At 38.7% G+C, this 24384-nt stretch overlaps 1 protein-coding gene across 9 annotated transcripts in view; it reads left to right on the forward strand.

The window, feature by feature from the left end:
• ITSN1 (intersectin 1) overlaps positions 1-24384 on the forward strand; it is a 255616-nt gene that overhangs the window by 147446 nt on the left and 83786 nt on the right. For 5 of the 9 annotated variants that reach the window (XM_030806019.1, XM_030806022.1, XM_030806024.1 and 2 more), the window contains exons 17-21: positions 5883-6010; positions 8940-9169; positions 11375-11496; positions 13971-13985; positions 22230-22477. In XM_030806019.1, coding sequence (XP_030661879.1) covers positions 5883-6010; positions 8940-9169; positions 11375-11496; positions 13971-13985; positions 22230-22477 — 743 coding nt within the window. The remainder of the gene's footprint in view (positions 1-5882; positions 6011-8939; positions 9170-11374; positions 11497-13970; positions 13986-22229; positions 22478-24384) is intronic. The other 4 variants (XM_030806021.1, XM_030806023.1, XM_030806025.1 and 1 more) reach the window with 1 other exon arrangement.

Raw genomic sequence — 24384 nt, forward strand, 5'->3', positions numbered from 1 at the left:
TCAGAATTTAAATAACCAATCAGGCCAGGTGCGGTGGCTCTAGCCTATAATCCTAGCACTTTGGGAGTTCAAGGTGAGTGGATCACTTGAGGTCAGGAGTTTGAGAGCAGCCTGGCCAACATGGCAAAATCCCATCTCTACTAAAATACAAAAATTGGCTGGGTGTGGTGGCACGCACCTGTACTCCCAGCTGCTTGGGAGGCTGAGGCAGGAGAATCACTTGAACTTGGGAGGCAGAGGTTGCGGAGAGCTGAGATCATGCCACAGCACTCCAGCCTGAGCAACAGGGTAAGACTCCATCTCAAATAAATAACCAATCAGTGTATCTTTTTCTGTGTAGTCCTCTCAGTTTTAATGCATCAAGAATGAATAAACATAGCCTGGTACAGTGACATGTATCTCAGGAGGCTGAGGTGGGAGGATCACATGAAGCCAGATGTTCAAGGCTGTGATCGTGCCTGTGAATAGCCACTGTACTCCAGCCTGGACAACACAGTGAGACCCTATCTCTAAATAAATAAATTTTTTAAATGAATGAATAAATTTATAATTTCATGATAAATGGACTATCAGTTTACCTTGATTTGGGTATCGTTTCTGTGTTCTGAAATCGTTATTTTTCAAAATTTTCCATACAGGCACAAGTTCTCACCTCATGGGGCTTGTTAACTGGCTTTCTTTAATAGCTCTTGATTTGTTTCACAACCACTTAATTTGAAAAATTTAATGTATTTTAAAACTCCAAAGGCCTTCTATAAATTTTGATACTGTGTACTACATATTATCTCTAGGTGAGAAATAATGTTTATTTACAGAAAAGCACTTCTACTTCTGACTTTTTATGGATATGATATTATAGATAAACACCTGAAATTTCTGATGCTGGTAGCTACATCATTTTTTAATGAGGTCAATTTAATATTAACGGTATGAAGATTATTATAAATGTTATATGTGAGCTAAATAATTTTATCTTGATTTATGGTGTTGAGTTCATGAAATTTAAGTAATTAAGTTATGTTTGTTTTTGTCTCTCATTTCCAAGAGACATCTGGAGGCGAACCAAAAGCAAAATCCTTCAAAAAAGTTAAATATCTAAATCAGCAAATAGATTTCCATTAACTGCTAGTCTCCTTTCACAGACCCCTGTTGCTAGTTAATTTTTTCTCTTCATAAACATTTATGCAAAGTAATGTCTATGAAAAGGAATCCTATACATATTGTTCAGGTGCATGCTACTTTATATTTCAAGTAATATTTTTTCACATAATACATGTATTTTTGAGTGTCTCTAAGACCAGATGAAGGAAAAACAGTCACAGTTATTAAATCAAGTGATTCTGTGCCTTTTAGCTTAGCAATAGAACAACCATCTTCAGTAAACTTGAGCCACATTTCTCAGGGGAAAAATAGTTGGATTTTCTTGGGTATTCAATTTGTCAAACAGATTGCTTTTGAAATACTTTGGCTCTGTGCCATAGGATGTCCAAAGTTGTTTTATGGTTCAAATATCTTAGTTCTTTAGGGGAAATAAGTAACTTTTCCCTCTTTGGTCTAGGGGAGAAAAATTAAAAGCAAGTTGATTTTCATTTATCTTAACTAATACAAAACAGAATCTTGATATGCCAATAATTTTTTATTGTGGTTCATGAGCTGTGCTTGATCAGAGACCCCTTGAGACTAATAAAAGCTGTGAGCTTTCTCCACCAGAAAAATGCCCACATACCCCAAGTCTGCATGCAACATAGTATCCACAGGGCTGAAGCTTATTCATGGAACCTGGTTAAGAAACTCTGTATTTTCATGATTCTGCATAAATTGTGATTTTTTTAAAAAAACTTATTTTAATATTTAATATTAATATTTAATATATGTGTGTAGTATATATACTACACATTTTATAGTTTTATTTTTCCTGCATAAGTATTTGTTACATGCAGCCAAAATTTCTTGACTACTTAATAATTTCTTATTTAAGAAAGTACTGTAATTATGTTTTATTGGTAGATAATATCAAATTATTATATACTCTACCTAGTGTAAAACATGTCATACACTTCAGTAGAATTCATAAAAGAAAAATCAAAATTGTACACTCCGTACTATATTGCTAGATTAATATCCAGCCAAGAAACATGTTTTTGTAGAGTACTGGTTTTAGAAAAAAAAATCACGTAATTTTAGGAAGAACCAAGTGAGATACTGACTTTTGATTTGTGGTAATTTCTTGTTTGTTTTCTTTCTGTTATAATAGCAAAATAACTGTGAAAAATTCCATGTGGATTTAATAGAATTTGCAGGGTCATTTTAATCAAGTTGCCTACCAGGAAAAGTTGATACTTTCAGTGTGGTGAAATTTTCCTTTGCCATTTCCGCCAATAATTTGCTTATTTCCTAGATATGTAATTTAATGACACCAGATTTGTTTGTCACTTTGAATTTTTTTTTTCTGAAAGAGTTAAAAGGATACTTCTTAATAATTGTAACTGTGCTTGAGTCTCTTTAATAGTATGGAGAAGAATGAGAGAATAGTGTAGCCATCTGCTCCCCTATGTGAAAGAACTAGGTGTTCTACAAGGACTTTGTTGTGGCAAAGGAAGGAGAGTCATTCACTCATTTTTTTAGGAGTATATTTCTTCATTTCTATAGATTGCCTTCTTGGAAGTTCAACTTTTTTAAAAGTTTATCAACTTAGAAATCATCCATGTTCTGCTTATTTTGATTCATGCCATAGTAAACTCCTAAGTCCAAGAAAAGAGAAGACCCAGAATGCCTGCCTCTGGGCAGCACGTTGATTTCCTTACAACTGTGTATCTCAGCAGTGTTTGACTTGGGTGAAGGAAATGATAGAAAAACTTTGCCATCTTGAAATCTGGATCATAAGGTGCCAGAGCCTTCTGTTAGCTTATTTGTCATCTATTATTTTATGGTTCCTGCAAGCGCCATTCCTTGGAGGTACTTGAAACTGCAACTTTCATAATCAGTTCCTAAGATCGGTTCAAATGCTGCTATACTCAAAAACAAGTGTGTTTAAAAAATTTAAATATCTTTTTTCATGTATTTGATACATTTAAAAATTATTTTTGAAACTGTCATAGATAGGATTTTTTTTCTGTAGATTCTTCAAAATCACTTTTTCTTACAAGCTTTTCAATTTTATAGTCTCTCCTAATGTATTACTAGCTTTACTTACATCTGGTAATCAGTGATCTATAAATCCATATCTAGTTACAAGAGCCTAGTATAGAAAGGAAATGTGCGGTGTAATTCTTGGGGAAAAATGAAAAATCTTCATTTGTGCCTATGGGCTATCTATTATAGTATGTTGATACATCATGGCCAGTGTCCATTCTGGTTGTGCAGTACCTGTTGTTGAATATTTTGAATATCACTCATAAATACATTTTTTCCTGGATGAAATAAGGACTTTTCTTTATTTAATATATAATCAGATTCCTGAACATCAAGCTGAAATGTTATTTCTCTTCCGTCATTTCTTACTCCTTTGTATTTAATTTCAGCTCAGGGTTATTTTGCTTATGCTTTTTTCACTTATTCTTGCAGTTAAGAATAAAATTCTAAGTAAAACAGACACTGAAATAAATAAATATTCATGTGATGAACAATGTCTAAGATTTAACAGATCCCAAAACTAGAAGAACACCTAAAGATCGTCTATTTTGATTCATCTGCCAGCTCATGTCAGGGACCTGAGATTAGAATCCTGGTTTCTTAATTCCTGGTTCTGTACCTTTTTTATTTTTTATATATTTTTTTGAGACCGAGTCTTGCTTTGTCACCCAGGCTAGAGTGCAGTGGCGCGATCTTGGCTCACTGCAAGCTCCGCCTCCTGGGTTCTCGCCATTCTCCTGCCTCAGCCTCCCGAGTAGCTGGGACTACAGGCGCCTGCCACCATGCCTGGCTAATTTTTTGTATTTTTAGTAGAGGTGGGGTTTCTCTGTGTTAGCCAGGGTGGCATACCTTTTAAGTATAGTCTTTTGCTGTAAATTATTTTTTCTGAACCTATTTAAGAATTTGATGGTATTGAAAATGAAATTTTCATTCATATTATTACTGATTATTTATTCTTGATTCCAGGTTACTATGAAAACCAATACTGCTGATATTTTAACACGTTAAAATTAAGTTTTACATCCCTTGGTATGGCAGTGAGAAAGATGATGAAAAATGGACTTCTTTCTCCCTAGGGTTGATTTTCTGATCTCAGCACTTTAAACAGTCAGTGTGAGGCTTCATCATTGCTTTCCAGTCTTAGCCTTCTTTTCCCCTTCCCTCTGTTCCACATGTCAGGTCTGCTGCCATAGGGAGCAGTCCAATTTGTGCCTTACAAAGGTACCTTTTCCTGCTGTGTCCTGCCTGGATGTTCCCAGTGTCATCTGCTAGGTTCCCCACTGAAGCCCCTTCTTCCTTCCTTTTCCCTCCTTCCCCCTTCCTTCCTTTCCTTTTTTCCTTCTTCCCTTCTTCTCCATTTTCCCCTTCCCCTTTTCCTCCTGTACCTTCCTCTTCCTAAGTACCTCCCCCCAGACCTCTAATCTCCAGTTAAACTTTTTCTTTTATCTCATTGTTCTCTTTTAAAGCCTCTCAGCATCACTTACAGTTTATAAAACATTTGTGTATGCATTTTAACTTTAACCTTAGCAAAATTAGTAGGAAAAGGTTAGCCTAACCCTTAGGATTTTTTTCCAATAACAAGTGCATTTTAATACTGACTTTCTACAGACAAACCGTCTATCTTTGTTGTTCAATCTCTGAATGAATCTAAAGGTAGGAATTTTAGGGCCTGGAAGAAACCTGCCCATCTAGTCTTGCCAGTGAGAAAGGTGATAGAAGACAGGGCAAATCTTAGTCTCCCCATAGAGATGCCTGGGCCATGTACTGGGAGGACCAGCCCTGGCTAGATCAAGAAATCAACTGGAAAGATACCTTGGCTCTACTGGGCTCTTTGACTCATCTGATTTATTGTTGGCCCAAGTAAGACGAGTATCAGTGACTCAGTCTATTGGTGACCATTTGATTTCTATGGAATCAGGGAGTTTCTTCCTCAGCAGACGTTTCCTTGTTCTTCATATTTTCAGGTGTCTAAACTTGTGACTCGAGTACTTTAAATATCATAGAATGCATTTTATTTTCAGTAGCCTGCTAAGGAAATTACTGCTATTCCTGCAGCTAGTAGTATCAAGTGAGGAAATTGGATCCAAGGTAGTCATCATCAAATTACAGCTTTTTACTTTCAACCTGATTGCTGGTTTAGTTTGGGGCAGTTAGCAACTTGAAGGATAGATTTAGTAAGAAAAGATGCTGTGAAGAGGTGTAGTTTGAAGAAAAATAGACCCTGGGGGAAAGAATTGAGGTCAAAGAATTGAGGAGCAAAGAGATGTCCGTTTGTTCTAAGGAAGCTTAGTGAAAGGTGGAGGTGAGGTTTGAATGGAGGTAGTGAGTGAAGAAGAGGCATCTGTATTTTCAAAGCCAGTAAAGGTTGGTGTTGATTGATAATCAAAAGAAGCTTAAGTTTTATTCATGATCATCGTCATATCTTGGAATTGGTTACATTCCATTATGAATGCTGAGCCTTTAGCAGCAGAGCTCACCTCCTGCCCTTCGCTAGCAGGTTTCTTCTAGAGCAGATCATAGAAAATGGTATAATGTGTATGGCTCATTAGAATGTAATCTTAAGTGCCCTTTGGAAATCAGTCATGTCAAAATGTGGTGTGATTTTAGCTTTCCGACTTGACTTTTTCCAACTGTGAAACATTATCTCCTAAGTGTCCTAGGCTTCCCACTATGAAATGTTGCATGCTGATAAATAGTTGATGTATCTGCCACTCATGTCGCTACATGAACTGTTTCTCGGTTAATTATAGGAACTAAGAGAAATACACAATAAGCAACAACTCCAGAAGCAAAAGTCCATGGAGGCTGAACGACTGAAACAGAAAGAACAAGAGCGAAAGATCATAGAATTAGAAAAACAAAAAGAAGAAGCCCAAAGGTGAGTCTTCTTTGGATTGTGGACTCATCTGGAAGGAACTTTGAGGATTTACTATTCTTTGCCTGGCTTCTCCAAGTAGTTACTGCACCAGAAAGAGCCTTCAGTCTTTAGTGTGCGTGTGAAGTGTGAGTGCAAACACAAACACCTGTATATATGAATCTTTGCATATATCAGTACCCTCTGAAGTTTTTGGTTAGTTCCCAGAGCTCTCTCAAGCTACTACTATGTAGATAAATGGAATTATACAAGGAAATTGGGACACTTGTTGTGCTCATTTGCATGCTAATGGCCAAAATAACGTTTCCAGTTCACAGCCTTTTACTAACAGCTAACAGGGATCAGAATGCCTGGTTTAAAATCCAAGCCACTGAGCTAGTGCCCCACACAGGGCTTCTTCAGCAGGGTCAGGGTGGGCCCCTTCTTCTGTTTTTCAACTGCAAATTAAACTTTAGTACAAAAGGGGGAAATTTGCCACTGCTGCTTAGTGTGTAGGATACAGACATGTTTTTATCTGTTTTTGTTTGAAGATTTGTGTTTGTGATATTTTTATTTTTACTTGTAACTTACTGTAGTAAATTGTAGAAATTTGTGTCTGATTTTGTTACTAGGTATTTGCCTTTTAAATATCAGTTAATTTTAGACTCCACAAAACAAAAATGACCAAGTGTCCCAATGATAGCCTGTAAAGTAATTGAAATTAGATTAAGGCCAGGCACAGTGGCTCACGCCTGTAATCCCAGCACTTTGGGAGGCCAAGGTGGGCGGATCACGAGGTCAAGATATTAGGACCATCCTGGCCAACATGGTGAAACCCCGTTTCTACTAAAAATACAAAAAATTAGCTGGGCATGGTGGCATGCGCCTGTAGTCCCAGCTACTTGGGAGGCTGAGGCAGGAGGATCACTTGAACCTGGGAGGTGGAGGTTGCAGTGAGCTGAGATCATGCCACTGCACTCCAGCCTGGCAACAGAGCAAGACTCCGTCTCAAGAAATTAGATTAAAAAGACGAAGAAATAGATACTTGAGGCAAGTCGTTGACTTTAGTGGGCTGAGTTCAGTTAACCTGCCGAGAGCTGTGCATACTTTCTTATGGGTATATAGAGTTATCTGTTTTTCAGTGCCAGTGGGGAGGTATCTGGGGTCCCAAACCAGTTTACAGGATTGTTTTATGGTTTTCTTGGGGGTCAGACTAAGGATCTCCTCCTTGGATGTATTGATTAACTCCATCCTTTTCTTACCTCCAGAGTTTATAAAATGCTTTTATTATTCACACTATACCACACTGAACTGTTAAATTCCTACAGTGTAGAAATAAACATAAAATAAAATACAGAAAAATACAGAAAATACACAAAATAGCATAATACAGAAAATAGCATAATAAAATATAATATGTAATATATATTCCAATTATATAGATAAAAATTGCAAATTAACTTCAGAAATTAGCTGGTTATACACTATATATGGTGACCCTTATTGGTGGAAAAGATAAAGTAATTTTTTTTTTTTTTTTTTTTTTTTTTTTTTTGAGACGGAGTCTTGCTCTGTCACCCAGGCTGGAGTGCAGTGGCACGATCTCGGCTTACTGCAACTTCCGCCTCCCAGGTTCAACCGACTCTCCTGCCTCAGCCTCCCAAGTAGCTGGGACTACAGGCGCGTGCTACCACGCCCAGCTAATTTTTATATTATTAGTAGAGATGGGGTTTCACCATGTTGGTCCAGAACTCCTGGCTGGTCTAGAACTCCTGACCTCGTGATCTGCCCTCCTCAGCCTCCCAAAGTGCTGGGATTACAGGCATGAGCCGCCGCACCCGGCCACTGTTTTTATTATGGTTTTTTTGTTGTCATGAATAACAATATCCTTACCTCTCCAAAAAATGTTTTTATACTGTCTTAAAAGACATTTTAAAAATTGTAAATAAAATGTTTAAGATTTAAGTTTAAAGACTTCCGCATTAATATTTCACATTCATACAGAGTTAGAAATAAATGTAATTTTTTGACAATGGAGAATAAAAGTATAATTTGCTTCAATTATGTTCCCATGGCAGATTCCTAATTCTAGCGGATGACCTGTGTGCGTTAGCCATGTCACAGGATGGCAGTTCAGGGTGGAGGCTCTGGGACCAGGCTGCCTGGGATTGAAGCCCATGCATATATGGCTGTGTGACGTGGGCAAGTCATTTAATACCTCTGCCCCAGCTTCCTCATTTGTAAAATGGGAGTAATACTAGGACTACCAACCTGATTTGCAGTTTAAAGGAGTTAATATTTGGGGAGCTAGTTATTATTATATCATTTGTTATTACATATTAGTTTCATTTAAAGTATTTTCTGACTTTATAAAGTATTATGGAATGAGAAAAATCATTCTCAAGTCTTTTACTGTGGGTTTCAGGTTGAGGCCATCAAAAATTTCAAGGCCTAGATTTAATTACAATTATCTATTTGTGGTAGCTACTTTGAAAAACAAAATCAAAGTAGTTGAAGTCAATAAAACAATCCCTTGCTTTCAACTTCAGGTTTGGGGAGCAATGTGTGTGCATGTAAATGTGTTGTTCCCTTTGCTGGGGGGAAATTTTTACAGTGTTGGGTGTATTTTATTTTTATAGAAGTTATGTTCTCTGTGTTTTATGGCTTTGTTTGTTTGTTTTGTCAGTTTAATACCAGCTTTATTATTAAGAAGTATTTTCTTATTCTTGTAACCACTTTGTAAAATACATCAGAAATTTTCTGTGTTTTCCTAAATCATGTGATTTCTTCTCACTCAGAACTGGAGCCCTGATTCAGTTGCCCCATCTGAAGAACAATGTTCACTTGATGTTCCCATCCCATTTACTGGATGGAGCTTTTTTTGTGAAAAGAGGCAACAGTAGTGTTAACTTAAAGTTGCTTTCTTGCTGTAATCAAGCGTGTTTGTTGGCAGACGAGCTCAGGAAAGGGACAAGCAGTGGCTGGAGCATGTGCAGCAGGAGGACGAGCATCAGCGACCAAGAAGACTCCACGAAGAGGAAAAACTGAAAAGGGAGGAAAGTGTCAAAAAGAAGGATGGCGAGGAAAAAGGCAAACAGGAAGCACAAGACAAGCTGGGCCGGCTTTTCCATCAACACCAAGAACCAGCTAAGCCAGCTGTCCAGGCACCCTGGTCCACTGCAGGTATTAGAAGCCAAAAATAATTCTAGAAAATAAGTCATCTTCTCTCCCAGATCCTCCTGAAAAATGCCCATATCTCATCAGGACCTATCTTGGCTACATTAACAGATGAGAATGTCAGTCTCTTATTTTGAGCATGGCCAGCTCTTCTTTCCCCAGGGTCATTTGAGATCTGTGTAATTCTCCCACCACCATGCCAGCCTCTGGCCCACATTACACTGGCATCCACGAGTCCTCTACGGAGTTAACAAGTGGCATGAAGTTACACTGGTCTTATATGCTGCAAAAGAACCTGCTGTTTCTCTGTTTTGTTATTTCCCTCCCTGGAATTTCTGAGCTGTTTCTGCAACAGAAAGTGGCACCTTTCACCCTTGCCTCCACTGATGGGCCATTCGCTGTCTTCGGTCTGCATTGCATAAAACTGCTTTTACTTTTTGAAAAATGGCAGCGTTTTACCCTTTGAACATAATTTGCCGTTTCTTTACTTCTCTTTTCTTCTCTTTTTTCTTTGAGACAGAGTCTCACTCTGTTGCCTAAGCTAGAGTGCAGTGGCACACTCATAGTTCACTGCAGCTTCAAACTCTTGGGTTCAAGCAATCCTCCTGTCTTAGCCTCCCAAGGAGCTGGAACTCTAGGCGTGCAGCACCATGCCCAGCTAATTTTTTTTTTTTTTTTTTTTTTGTGGAGATGGGGGTCTCACTTTGTTGTCCAGGTTGGTCTTGAACTCCTGGCTCAGGCAGCCCTCCCACCTTGGCCTTTCAGAGTACTGAAATTACAAGCATGAGCCACCATGCCTGGCCTAATTTGCCTTTTTTTAAAAAAAAGGGATAAATGAAAGACTGAACAAAAAGATAAATGAAAGACCAATCTAATTGGAATAGCTAGAAAAAGCTATCCTTTATAATATCTGACGTGAGCTAGAATGTATTTAAGATTCTTGTGTGGTTGTGTGGTTATACGGTTTTGCAAATAATGCTCAGTGGAAGCAAGTCGTTGCTTTTTCTTCGTGTGGTAAATTATACCAATTTTGCTTGGTCATCCATGTGCTTCTTTAGTAGTGCTGCCAGTATACAGAAAGAAAAGAAAGAAAAAACACTTTCAAGCTATTCTGTAAAGGTTTACTGGTCCCCAGCTGCATAGTGGGCAGAGATGGGCGTGAGGTATGGAGTTGCATTAGGCACCTACCTGCCTTCAGATGCATGCAGTCCAGGGGAAAGACTGGCAGGTCATCAGACCTACAGAGTAGCAACCATGTCATAGGAGGGGCAAATTAATTTTTTGTTATTTTTTTTTATCTGAAAATAATTTCACCATTGATCTTAGGAAGTTAGTTTAAGTTCTTCATGCATCCTCCTAGTATAAAATGAGGATTTATTTTTCCCCTTCAGTCAGTAGGAAATCTTGCATGTCATACAGTTCAAAATCATGTGGAGATAATACTTCCCCCTCATTGCTTTTCAGATAAGATAGGTATATGTCAAAATACTTGTAGCTGTTGAGTAAAAATGCCCAAAGGTCTGTTTTTAGTTTTTGCTAACCAGAATCCAAAATATCCTCTGCTCATGTACATTTTTAAACATTTTATTTCATTTAAAATCTAAATTATTTTCATCTAGGTTTCATCCTTAGGCTAATGATTTCCCAAAGAAATGTAGAGGAAGAGTTTCTTCATTGGGGATTATCAGTATAACCAAAATCAGCATATAGTTTTTATATGACCAGGTTAAAGAGCCTAAAACATCTGCATTTTCATGTTTCAGTATGGAAACTGGTGCCTCTGTTCCCTCCCAAACAAGTTGACTCCTTGGCTGATTCAGACTTTGGGTCATATCCTAACTGCTACATTGTACTGAACACACTGGGTAGGGAGGGAGGGGGATATTGATGCTTTACAGATCTGCACTGCTGGAGCCCAAGCCAAGACGCAGAGACAAGGGACCTTTAGGCAGCCTTGCCGCACCCAGGCTTGGAGTGACCTTTGTTTACAGAGAGTCACTAATGAACTCTCTGATGGGTTTGAGTTGCTGACGTCAGATTTGGCTGTGCTTTGGCATTCAGTATGTGTTTCAGAAATTCCTTGAATGGAGGGAAATAGTTCAGAGGTTAAGATAGGCAATAGAGGAGAGGTTAGTTGTTTGGCTTGTTGTCATACGTTTGTGTTCTCTGTAATTATTTATTTTTGTCCCCCCCACCTTTTTTTGTAAACAGAAAAAGGTCCACTTACCATTTCTGCACAGGAAAATGTAAAAGTGGTGTATTACCGGGCACTGTACCCCTTTGAATCCAGAAGCCATGATGAAATCACTATCCAGCCAGGAGACATAGTCATGGTAAGAAAGACTCCAGTGAGAGGGTCATTTCTGTTGAAGATCAGCCTCTGTCCTCTTTTTTCACTTTATTCAACAATTGTGAGATTGTCAGTGAGTATGAAACCCAATAATCCAGCATCTAGATTTTTAAAGTATAAGCTCAGTCTTCTTTCTTTTCTATTAAAATGAAAGATGGCATTTAAAAAAATGTATCCTAACATCACTTTAAAATTGAGTTGATAAAGACAGTGTGTTCTTATTTTTAAATCTATAAATGATAATTTCAGAGTTTAGATTACTACTTATATACTATGGATATACATATATATGTAATACATATATTTTATATATGATGTATAGACAATATATATACTAGTGTGCGTGTATATACATATGTGTATGTATAATATATACTAGTGTGCATGTGTGTATATATATACACACACACACTAGGATCCTCCAAGGTGGGAGGAGGCCAGGAGTCTTTAAGAAATAGTTATAAGTGCAAAACACTCTATCATCATTCTCATAATTGCAATAACTTTTGTATCTTTGCATCAAAGCATCTTTTTTCCCTTTAATTATGTGAACTTTGAATTATGTAAAAAAAAGTAATGAATTATACAGTTAATCTGCTTTCCTACTTTGTAACAGAAAATAGTTTAGAATTTTGCTTTGTTATTGTTTCTTTCCTTTAACTAATAATAATTTTATGATGTGACTAAAACTATAGGAACCAGTTTAAGAAAGAAAATCAGACAACATGGTTGATCTAAATCATTTTCTAAAAGAAAATAGTTCCTTGTTCTAGTTACTCGCTTTAGAGTCTTAGAAGTAGTCAACTTTGCATTACTCTTAGCGTTTTTTTTTTTTTTTTTTTTTTAAGATAATTTAGATTTTTTTTGTTGTGGTTGACACAAGTTCCCGCTCTGTTGCCCAGGCTGGAGTGCAGTGGCGCGATATTGGCTCACTGCAACCTCTGCCTCCCTGCAATCTCTGCCTCCCTGCAGCCTCTGCCTCCCGGGCTCAAGCAAAGCGATTCTCCCACCTAATCCTCCCAACTAGCTGAAACCACAGGCGTGCACCACCATGCCCAGCTAATTTTTGTATTTTTTATAGAGATAGGGTTTCTCCATGCTGCCCAGGCTGGTCTTGAATTGCCTGGGCTCAAACGATCCTCCCACGTCAGCCTCCCAAAGTGCTGAAATTACAGGCATGAGCCACCATGCCTGGCCTAGAATTTGTAAAGAACTGTGAAAGTTAACAATTGAAACAAACATGTTTCTTGCCGAAGGACTGTATGTCTTTGAAGTATAAAGGGTGGTGTACAGGTGATTATACTATTACTCATGCATTCATCTTGCCATATACACATCATATCTGTGGATCTTTAATAGGCTAAAATACCTAGAAATAACAATATGTTTGGCACTTAGAGAAATCAATTCCTGTGTCCCCTTTTTTCCTAATAGCTGCTTTCTCTGTAATTAACATGGGCTAGAAGAAGCAAGGCCAAAGATCCCAAATTATTTTTTCTTTTCTTTTTTTTTTTTTTTGAGACAGGATCTCACTCTGTCACTTAGGCTGGAGTGCATTGGCATGATCTTGGCTCACTGCAGCCTCCACCTCCCAGGCTCAAGTGATCCTCCTGCCTCAGCCTCCTGAGTAGCTCAGAGGCGTGTGCCACCACACCCAGCTAATTTTTATTTTTTTATTTTTTGTAGAGACAGGGTCTCCCTATGTTGCCCAGGCTCCAGATCTTTAAAAGTTAAAATCACCTTAACAGTAGTGAAAACCTCTTCAAATATACTCCATGGCTTCATTCAGCACACAGTTATTGCCTGAAACATGCTGGGTGCCAGCCTTACTCATCCTTTACAGAAAGAACTGTTGGTTTGTGCACACCACTCTGTACACACAAATGGTAACGAGCCAGCGGGGTATGTTTGTCAGCTTTCCTCTGACTTCACCACCTGCTGTTTCCTACGCCGTGGTTTCTAATAGCCTGAAGCTACTTTACTCATACTACCTCATATTTGAAGTAGTGTATCCTGTAAAGCAGATTGTCAAATATGTAAATACCATGTAATAGGAATCTAAAATTTCGGAAAATACAATGTCACATCAGTGAGGACCTCATTATAATTTTTTTTAACGTTAAACAAACCAGCCTAATATTTTTGAAACTGGATTTTGTTGCAACACAAGGTGCAGAGAAGCAGCTCACTCTCATCCTAAAGTAAGGGAACGTTATGAAATGTGACGATGAGGAAATGTTGCAGGTGATCTGTATCTTAATGAGAAAGTGTTGCTGTTTTTCGGGAACATATTTGGGCTTCACCTGTAATCCTAGGCCTGTCGAAACCTTTTCCTCGAATTGGCTAGTTAACCACCAGCTTGATGAGATATGTAGAGTTTAGATATGCTGTAAGAATAAAGCATGTCATTAAACATATATTTTGCCTTGCTTTCAAACCTTTGCTTTCCTGGTGGAGGTTAAAGGGGAATGGGTAAGTGTTGCCTAACTGTCAGGAAGTCTGCATCTTATTCAATGTTTTGTCCTTTTAAGTCACTTGATTTCTGTGTAAGTACACGTATCTCTGGGTGTTGTTGTGGCAGTAAAAATGTGTTTGAGTCTGTGTAGTAGGTTGTGCTTTAAAAAAAAAAAATAAGTCGTAAGTCTTCTCAGTTTGTGTACTGGGTTTCTTTTTGTTAGATTCCTTTTAAGGACTAACTTGAATGCTCTGTGTTTGGCAAGGGATTAGGTCAAGTCTCCATCTCAGGCCATAGACAAAAAGGAGTTCCAAGTAGATTAAACATAAAAGATAAAATTCTGGGAAAAAAATTTTTTTAAGGAGACTATTGGAATAATTTTCTGGCTAAGAAAGGCCTTTTTAAGCTATAAAAACCAGAAGTTGTAAGAGGCAAAAATGGACAGTTGACAATATGCAAAAATTAAAATGTCTATGTTTCAAAATATATGAGACCAAGGGTTACATAAAGGGTTACCCCTGTTACATAAAGATTCCAAACAGTTCACTTTGAAAGACACCCACAAGCCTTAAACAATTGGCAGAGGGTGGGAAGGGACATTCACAGATGAAGTAAAAAGTCAGTTATTTAAAAAATACATGAAAAGATGCCTAGCTTCTTGGGTGATCAGAAAAATGCAAGTTATAAAACAAAATAGCATTGTTCCTCTGTCAAATGAGCAAGTTTAAAAGTCTGGTAATATCCAGCTTTGTCAAGAGTATAGGACAGTGGATATAATATACATTGTTAGCATGGTTGTATAAATTGGTTAAGCAATTTGGAAGGCAATTTGGCAGTGCCTGTTTAGATTTAAAATTCTCGTTCCCTCTGCCCCAGAAATTCTATTTTTCTCCTTCCTCTCATTCTTCTTCTTCCTCTTTTGGGCACATGCACAAATATGTGTGTACATGGATGTTCACTGCAGTGGTGTTGGTAAAAGCAAATAAACAGCCCAATGTCCATCAGTAAAGGGATGGCTTAAATAAATTATGATATAGCTAAAAAATACAATGAAGATTAAAACTTGTATAGATCACATATACACATAAGATTTCCATCAAAAAAGCAGAAGAATATGTGCAGCCTAATTGCATTTTGGTTAGAAATAAAACTATATGTGTATTCATGTGTTTATGTATAGTTAACAGTTTTGAAATATATATATCAAACTGTTAACAATGGTTACCACTGGGCAGCAAAGAAGGGGCTTTCATGTTGAATTTTATAGACTTCTATGTTATTTTCATTTTTATAAATGTATCTAATTTGTAATTTTTAATAAAACACTAAAAATAAATTCAAGGACAAGTATATTAGAGAATATCTACTCAGAACTGTAATAGTGTTTATTGTATCTCAGACCTCCCAAATATGTAATGAAATGTAGAATGTACTACTAGGCATAATTCGTTGGCTTGTGGAAGGGACAGCAGTGTTTCGATTTTGTACTACAAAATGCATTGTGATACTCCAGGTGCCATTCAGCTGTGTTATCTTCGTGAGGATAACAGTCAATGCAAAAAGATAGATATTGACATCTAATAGCAACAGGTTTGTATTTTTTTAATTTCATGAATTTTGCAGTTAACAAATGATGAGCATGAAACATGTAGTACAACATTACTGTCAGTCTCTCTAGGTTGAAAAGTCCGGGGTTCACTTATACTTTTGTGGGCACAGTCATCAGATTCTCAGATTCCTCAAACGTCTTTGGGACATAGCTTACTATAATATGTTCGATTTTTAGAAGTCTAACTATGTGACAGTGTTTCCTACATTTAATGTAGGCAGTCTTAGCCTTAAAAAATATTTTGCTTTTAGAAACCTTAGCCCGGTTTTATCCAAAACTATAATTTTTCATGGTTAACAAAAATTTAATGTGATACCTTGTATATAGCACTATTCTCAGTGCTGTTGATAATAGAAAATTATCAAGTCTGCCATTCATATGTTTAAAATCTTTTTAGAAAAATCTAGAGAAACACATGAAAAGGCCACCATGTGATGAAGTTCTCAGTAAATATTCACTAACTCTGCTAGGAATTTAAAAGAGGAGAGGAGTCAGTATACAGTGATGTGCTCAGGGAAGCCGAATGCCTTCCAGTTGAGTTTGACCTTGATGGCTAAGGCTTAGATGCTTAGAAAACACATGGCCTCTCTTGATCTGGAAGTCCAAATACTTGGAGGGTGAATTAAATCAAATTTGACATCCGTAACATATTAGTAGAACATAAGAAATGAGAAGACCTATGCTCACTGCTGTTTTGTTGAAGTTTATCTTGAGAACACAAGCTGAGTGTCTAAATCAGTATAGTCTTTTGGCTTTCATGGGCCACATTGCAAGAATTGTCTTAGGCCGCACATAAAATACACTAACACTAACAATAGCTGATGAACTTTAAAAAAAAAGCTTGCAAAAAAATCTCATAATGTTTTAAGAAAGTTTACGAATTTGTGTTGGGCCGCATTAAAAGCTGTCCTGGGCCACGTGCAGCCTGTGGGCTGCGGGTTGGACAAGCTTGGTTTAAATGCTTATCCTTGGACTGGTACAGGCCTGAATGCATCCAGATTGCTGAGGGAAATTCCAAAAAATAACCATGCCAGGGCTCATCCCCAGAGATTCTGAGAACTCTACTGCATATACAGCCTTCAAAAGTCTGACCAGGTGGTTCTGTTAGGGAGTCAATTTCAGGAACCACTGATCTAACCTAATCTCTTTTTCATGTCAGGACTAATCCTAAATCATTTCTAGAAAATATCCTCTTAAAAATATCCAAAGAAGAATGGACTTCTTTAGTAGTTATCAGTCATTAGCCAGTCAGTTCATTCTGGAAATTGTCTTAGTGTTACTCTTGTAACAGTTTTTAACTCATTCTTTTCCTTTTCTTCTCCTGACAGACATTTTTTTTAAATGTTGCCAACAATACCTTTTTCCTCTGCCTTCCATAGATTTCCATAGATTAAACATCAGAAAGCAGCTTATTTAGTAACAACTGGCCGTAATATCACTGCAGTTTTGAGGGACCAGTATACACATGGTTACAGGGTTGGCTCAAATCTGGCCCAATCACTGCCTGTTTTATAATAAAGTTTTATTGGAACACAGCCAGGCTCCTTCATTCACATATTGTGTGCTACAGTGGCAGATTTGAGTAGTTGCAACAGAGGCAAAATTTGCCACCCTCCAGGTTGGAGCTTTAGAAAGAGTTTTTTTGTTTGTTTATTTTTTGTTTTTGAGACGGAGTCTCGCTCTGTCACCCAGGCTGGAGTGCAGTGGCGCGATCTCGGCTCCCTGCAAGTTCTGCCTCCCGGGTTCACGCCATTCTCCTGTCTCAGCCTCCCGAGTAGCTGGGACTACAAGCACCCGCCACCACGCCCGGCTAATTTTTTGTATTTTTAGTAGAGACGAGGTTTCACTGTGTTAGCCAGGATGATCTCAATCTCCTGACCTCAGAAACAGTTTTAAGGCCAGGCGCGGTGGCTCACGCCTGTAATCCCAGCACTTTGGGAGGCCGAGGTGGGCGGATCACAAGGTCAGGAGATTAAGACCATCCTGGCCAACACGGTGAAACCCCGTCTCTACTAAAAATACAAAAAAAAAAAAAAAAAAATTAGCCTGGCATAATGGCGGACGCCTGTACTCCCAGCTACTCGGGAGGCTGAGGCAGGAGAATGGCATGAACCTGGGAGGCGGAGCTTGCAGTGAGCCGAAATCGTGCCACTGCACTCCAGCCTGGGCGACAGAGCGAGACTCCTTCCAAAAAACAAAGACTTTTAATATCCTCATCTAGGAATTTGGGGAGAAACCTTATATTTCAAAATCGGCAAATCCATGGGAAATGTTTTGCTACCTGCACTCCTCAACATATCCCATGCAGCCACTGTCAGCTGGTCTGAATATACAGACTAAACCTGTTTGCTACACTTGTTTATCATGTTCTGTGAGGGAAAAAGGAATTTCTGCTTCCCCCCTTTGTGACAAGGTCAGAGATTTTAGAAATATTAATCTTACCTAATGAAGATGGTAGCCATGGAGCATATAAAAATTGAGAAAAGAGGTGTAATATTATCAGCCTTTGCCAAATGGACTTGAAGCTGAAGTGGCTGCTGTGTATATTTGACTGTTGCGTCAGTGAGCTACAATATGCAGTGTGTAATTACTAACATTTTGTAGAGCAGCTCTGTAACATAGTCCCAGAAATGTGAGCAATATCTGTTGTTTGTACTTCACTTAAATGATGTTTCACTAGAATTACCCCCAAATACGTTGGGGTGTTACAGTGTGCCTGGTAAATTGTATTGAGACCAAAATTGTTAATAATAACATCTCCCGTATAGCCCCCAGTCGGTAAATGTACATTATGTAAAAGTCCACATTGGAACCAGTCATATTACAAAGCAGTTTGTATTCCTACTTCTTGGTCTGCCATAATCTTATGTTCTCCAAAATTGGATTGGCATTTTGGGTAGTTTTCCAAATCCAGGAAGAAATATTTTTCATTTTCGTATGTTGACCTTTGTGCCCTTTCTAGTGGTTTAGTTTAGGTGTTAAGAATGAAAGTCTGTTACATCCCCTGAACCTTAAAATGTAATAATTTATTAAAATTGGTGTATACCTGTAAGAGTAAATTAAACTAATTGAGACTATTGTTTGAGGGGCTGTTGAGACCAGCAGATTTCTTTGCTTAAAAGTGAAATGCTGATTTCACTGTTGTCCTTAGGGATGGGAGAAGCTCTTGCTTATGAGGATGAGGCTGATATGGCCCCCTCCTTCACTCTTAGGTGTACACTGCACCAGCAGGCTTTCTATCACATCTGGGGACAGGCTGGGTGTTAACAGTTTACTGGAGGGGGAGGACATTTCCCCAGGGCTTCAGGTCGCATTCCAGATGTCCACCAAAACTCTTTTTTTTTTTTTTGAGACAGTGTCTCGCTCTGTTAACTCAGGCTGGATTGCAGTGGTGTGATTTTGGCTCACTGCAACCTCCGCCTCCCGGGTTCAAGCAATTGTCCTGCCTCAGCCTCCCAAGTAGCTGGAATTACAGGCATGTGCCACCACGCCCGGCTAATTTTTGTATTTTTTGTAGAGACAGGGTTTCACCAGCCTGAAACTCCTAACCTCAAGTGATCCATCCACCTTGGCTTCCGAAAGTGCTGGGATTACAGGAGTGAGCCACTGCACCTGGCCTAAAAGTCTTATTAACCAGTCAATACCCTGTGTTTCAAGGGAGTGACAATCGATCATGGGACATAATTAAGCAAAGCAGCTGACCTTTGAGGAGGTCCAAAATGAGCAGACGAGTAGGAGTTCCCGTTGATCAATGGATCCACTTGAGCCCCTAAAGGATTGCTTATGGCAAGAAGGTAAACCTAGAGGGAGCAGAGGACCCGGCAGTTAGAGCAGGGAACTCCTGAACAGAGAAGCAGATTGTTACCTAGAGGAAGGTAAAGTCAAGACCAGGCTTTTAGAACAGGACAGAAGCCCAAGTAAGACAACTACAGCACAACATCAGAGCTGGACAGCAGAAGAGAGAATTAAAAAAAAATCTGGCTTGGCACAGTGGCTCACGCCTGTAATCCCAGAACTTTGGGAGGCCTAGGCGGGCAGATCACCTGAGGTCAGGAGTTCGAGACCAGCCTGGCCAATATGGTGAAAACCCATCTCTACTAAAAATAGAGAAATTAGCCAGGTGTGGTGGCAGGCACCTGTAGTCCCAGCTACTCAGGAGGCTGAGGCAGGAGAATTGCTTGAACCCAGGAGGCAGAGGTTGCAGTGAGCTGAGATTGTGCCAATATGCTCTAGCCTGGCTGACAAGAGTGAGACTCCATCTCAAAAAAAAAAACAAAAAAAAAACCACTTTTAGTATGCCAGGCATTGGTGTAAACATTTGTCAGTCCTCACAGTGAGCATTATAATAAGACAGGTATTTTTATTATCCCCATTTTACAGATGAAGAAACTGAGGTGCCACAAGATTAAACTTGCCCAAAGTCAACCAGTTAATAGATTGTAGAACTAGCTCCTAAATTGAGACGGTCTAACTGCAGAGCCCTATTCTTGATCATTACACTTTGCAGTCTTGACACTAAGTTATTGTGTGTTTGGCTCAAGCTCCTAACCCACTCCTGCCTGACATCACCTTTGGTCCTAGAACCAAGGTGGCTGATCTTGACTATTGAACCTACTGAGAAGTCTGGCAGGACCTGGCTTGGATAAAGACAGCTATGTTTCCAGTGTGGAGCAAAGTTATAATGTGTCACCATATCACCAAAATGTAAACAAGGAAGGAAAGACATCTAGCCATTTGAGTTTAGCACAAAAGAAGATCCAAATGGGGGAAAATTTGTCTTAAATCCTCATCTAGAGAAACAGTTGGGGCTGTCCAGAAAAAGAACAGTAAGAACAAAACAATGACTGGAAAGTGGCTAGTGTATTCATGTGGGTGTAAGTGTGAGCAGAAATGATAGAACCGTGAAGCCAAAAATTCAACCTTTGGAAGTGTTATTGCATTTTATGCAAGGGAACTCCCTTTTTGGTTGTTTGGAGAATTCTCAGCTTTAAAAATTGCTTTTATCTGTGACAGTAAAGATTCCCTAAAGTGAAGCAGCAAGCAGGCATCCCCTACTTGCTGAATATATTGTAAATAACAGGTAGAATTCAGCAGTAAGCCTTGCCTTGCATTCTGTTTTCTCCACCTCTACCCCAAACATTTGTTAATTCAAACAAGCTAATAAGTATTGAACCCTATTACTCACTGTCCACTGAGTACATACAGATTGATGTTTGGTTTGTTTAATGTAATCATTTTTTGCTTTATTTTTAATTAATTTTTACTGAATACTTGAATGGATTAGATAACTGGTATTTTTGTCAGATTTTTCCAAAATCATTGTTAAGACCCTCCCTACTCATGTCTGATTTCTAAGAAGCAACTTTAATTTCCAGTGAAGTGTTTGATGTTTTACTCCTTAGGTAGCCATAGGAAGGGGTAAAAATAAAATATAAAGTTTCATAAGATAAGACCCTTATAAGAATTATAGTAATGAAAATAAATTTTTTTTTTTGAGACAGAGTTTCACTCTTGTTGCCCAGGCTGGAGTGCAATGGCATCATCTCAGCTCACTGCAACCTCCGTCTCCTGGGTTCAAGCGATTCTTCTGCCTCAGCCTCCCGAGTAGCTGGAATTACAGGCATGCGCCACCATGCCTGGCTAATTTTGTATTTTTAGCAGAGACGGGGTTTCACTACGTTGGTCAGGCTGGTCTCAAATTCCCGACCTCTGGTAATCCGCCCACCTCAGCCTCCCAAAGTGCTGGGATTACAGGCATGAGCCACCGTGCCTGGCCCAAAAATAAATTTCCTAATAGCAAATGTGATTGTCCTCCAAAGTCATTCCCCTGTTGCTCATAAAATAGTAGGGACAACTTGTAAAGAAAAGTAGAATCATTTTGGCTATTTTGGATGATCCATTTGAATCAGAATTAAAATGCTTAAAAGCATTTGGCGTAATAAATGGCCTCTGTGAAATTTTTAAACAGTATAATCCTGTATTTTCCTGTGCACTGAATATGCAAGTTAAATTTATACAAAAGAAAACTATAGGACCTTAATACAATTGATTATTGCTGCAAATAATGACTTCCTTAATTTTCTCATCATGTGTCTGTGGAGCTTTTAAATGCCTAAACACAGCAGCAGTCAGCTTTGCTTCCCGTGGAAACCATTTAAGGCCATGGTTTTTTTTTTTAATCTTCCTTGTCCCTATACTGAATAAATACTACTTAGTTATTGGAAGTTTTCAGAGTACTGAATTCATATTGATTGCACCCTTTGCTTTCAACTTTAAGTAATAAACTCAAATCAAATTATTTTTGATAATGACATGACTTTCTGATGAAGCCTGTCAAGTCACTTCCCAAATCAAAATATTTAAATTACATGCCTCAGGACTCCAGGCACTTTGTCTCAACTGCCATTATTAGGAAAGCATGGGGTAAGGCTTTTTAAAAAGGTACAGAGAATAAGAGCTTGAATTATAGTGCATTTTGTTTTTCAGCATTACTGCTTAGACTCTTTTCCCAGGCACTTGGACTAAAATGAAGAAATTCCTATACCATATGTGAATCTAAAGAGGGCAGAGGCTTGGGACTTCGCTGTAGTTGGGTGCTGGATCTATTCAGGGGTTGATTTAGTTCTACTTAAAGTTGTGACTTTTTCCACAGGTGGATGAAAGCCAAACTGGAGAACCCGGCTGGCTTGGAGGAGAATTAAAAGGAAAGACAGGGTGGTTCCCTGCAAACTATGCAGAGAAAATCCCAGAAAATGAGGTTCCCGCTCCAGTGAAACCAGTGACTGATTCAACATCTGCCCCTGCCCCCAAACTGGCCTTGCGTGAGACCCCCGCCCCTTTGGCAGTAACCTCTTCAGAGCCCTCCACGACCCCTAATAACTGGGCCGACTTCAGCTCCACGTACGTGTTGGTGGGCTCTTTCTGATGATTTTCGAAATCCCAATTTGGTCATTTTTCCCCCCCTCTTAAGTATTTTCATAGTCTTGGATTGTCCTTCTATGTGAGGGAGCTGGCTCATTTTCAATGCTCCTTTTTCTGGCTGGCGAATTGGAGATTACAGTCCCTGAACTGGATTTAATGATACCATTGTCTAACAGTGACTTACCATGGTACAAAATGAAGCCTGTTATCTTGTTTTGTTCAATAATGTATTTGTATCTATCATTCTTGTGGAAGAAATGGAGAAATACAGTTTCCTAATAATCTGTTTTGACATCCATGTCAGTCAGCAAATTTTCAGAGTCATTTCCTGCATGCAAATAGCACTTTTTTTTGCCAGGCAGAAGCAAAAATTGAGTTCAGTCATGTGGTTCTGAATAAGATAGAAAGCTGTTTCCTTTAAAGCTTTCCACTTTCATTAATCTTATACAAATGTACAGTAGAATGAAGAGGTGTTTGTACTTGGCCACGGTTAGTTCTGTGCCCTGGTTCATCAGGAAATGGCATTTTAAAAACTGTATGTAAGCAGAGGTTTGAAATGATAGATGAAATTGTTGTTCAGACTTCCAGTTATAGGGCCATGACCTAGATGAGCAATTGTCTAAAAATATTTTATACTAGGATATAAGTATGAGTGATTTGAATAAGAAGTGTTTAAATTTTTTTTTCAAGTCTAATCATCTTTCAGAAGAAACAAATTGAAGGCAAGGAATCCAGATGTATTGCTGGAGAAGGATCAGATGGAACAAATAGAGGGAAGAAAGAATAATTACCCAGGGCGGGAGGAAGTGGAGGGAAGGATGTAAGGAATAGCAAGTTTTTCGTACTTTATTTTCACATAAAAGGCTGAAGGTGCTAAAGAAGATCCCCTCATCTAATCTCTGCTTTAAGAAAAAAATAGCCTTCCATTAGCTTGACTTCCAAGTTGAAACTTTCCCTTACTCTTTTGGTCTTGACTGAAAAGTTCTGAGTTTTTAAACTAAAGCTTAGGCTAAAATAGAAGACTAATACCATATTTTCCAGGATTCGTTTTGCTGGGGATCAAATCAGTATGCCTCTTCTTCAGTACATGTATGGTGCGCAATTCTATTGCTATAATTGTGGGCACCTTATTTTCCAAATGAAAAATCAGGAATTATTTTGATTTTCAGATTTGTTTGTATATCTTACAAAGATGTAAAAAGTAAATTGCCTTTAGATCTGCAGTCACACAGATATGTTTATCTAAAATTATTTATTATTATTATTATTTTGAGACAGGGTCTCACTTCATCACCCAGGCTGGAGTGCAGTGGCATGACCATGGCTCACAGCAGCCTTGACCTCCTGGGCTCAAGCAATACTCCTGCCTCAGCCTCCCAAGTAGCTGGGCCTACAGGTGCCTGCCACCATGCCCAGCTAATTTTTAAGTTTTTTGTAGAGATAAGGTCTCACCATGTTGCCCAGGCTGGTCTTGAACTCCCGAACTCAAGTGACCCTCCTGCCTTGGTCTCCCAAAGCGCTGGGATTAGAGGTATCAGCCACCATGCCCAGCCTGTTTATCTAAAATTATTGAAATCACAAAACTAGAACTGTCCCTGGGACCCAGGACAACTGGTTGCTGTCAGGATGCCACTTGTAATTGCTGTGGCATCTAGGCATACTACCAGGTACTTACTATAGAATGCATGGGTCTGAGAAATGGTGTTGAGAAGCTCCAGCTCCATAGGTGGCATGTAGCTTTTTTTTTCCTCGTTTAACTATTGTTATTACAAATGATAATGATCACGTGAGGATGTTTCTCCGGGGCTTTGCAGTTACAGAGTATTTCCCTAGCCTGTATTTCATATACCCTCACAACTAACCTTAAGTGGCACAGTATTGTTCCC

Source organism: Nomascus leucogenys, chromosome 25 (assembly GCF_006542625.1).
Source record: "Nomascus leucogenys isolate Asia chromosome 25, Asia_NLE_v1, whole genome shotgun sequence".
NCBI lineage: Eukaryota > Metazoa > Chordata > Mammalia > Primates > Hylobatidae > Nomascus > Nomascus leucogenys.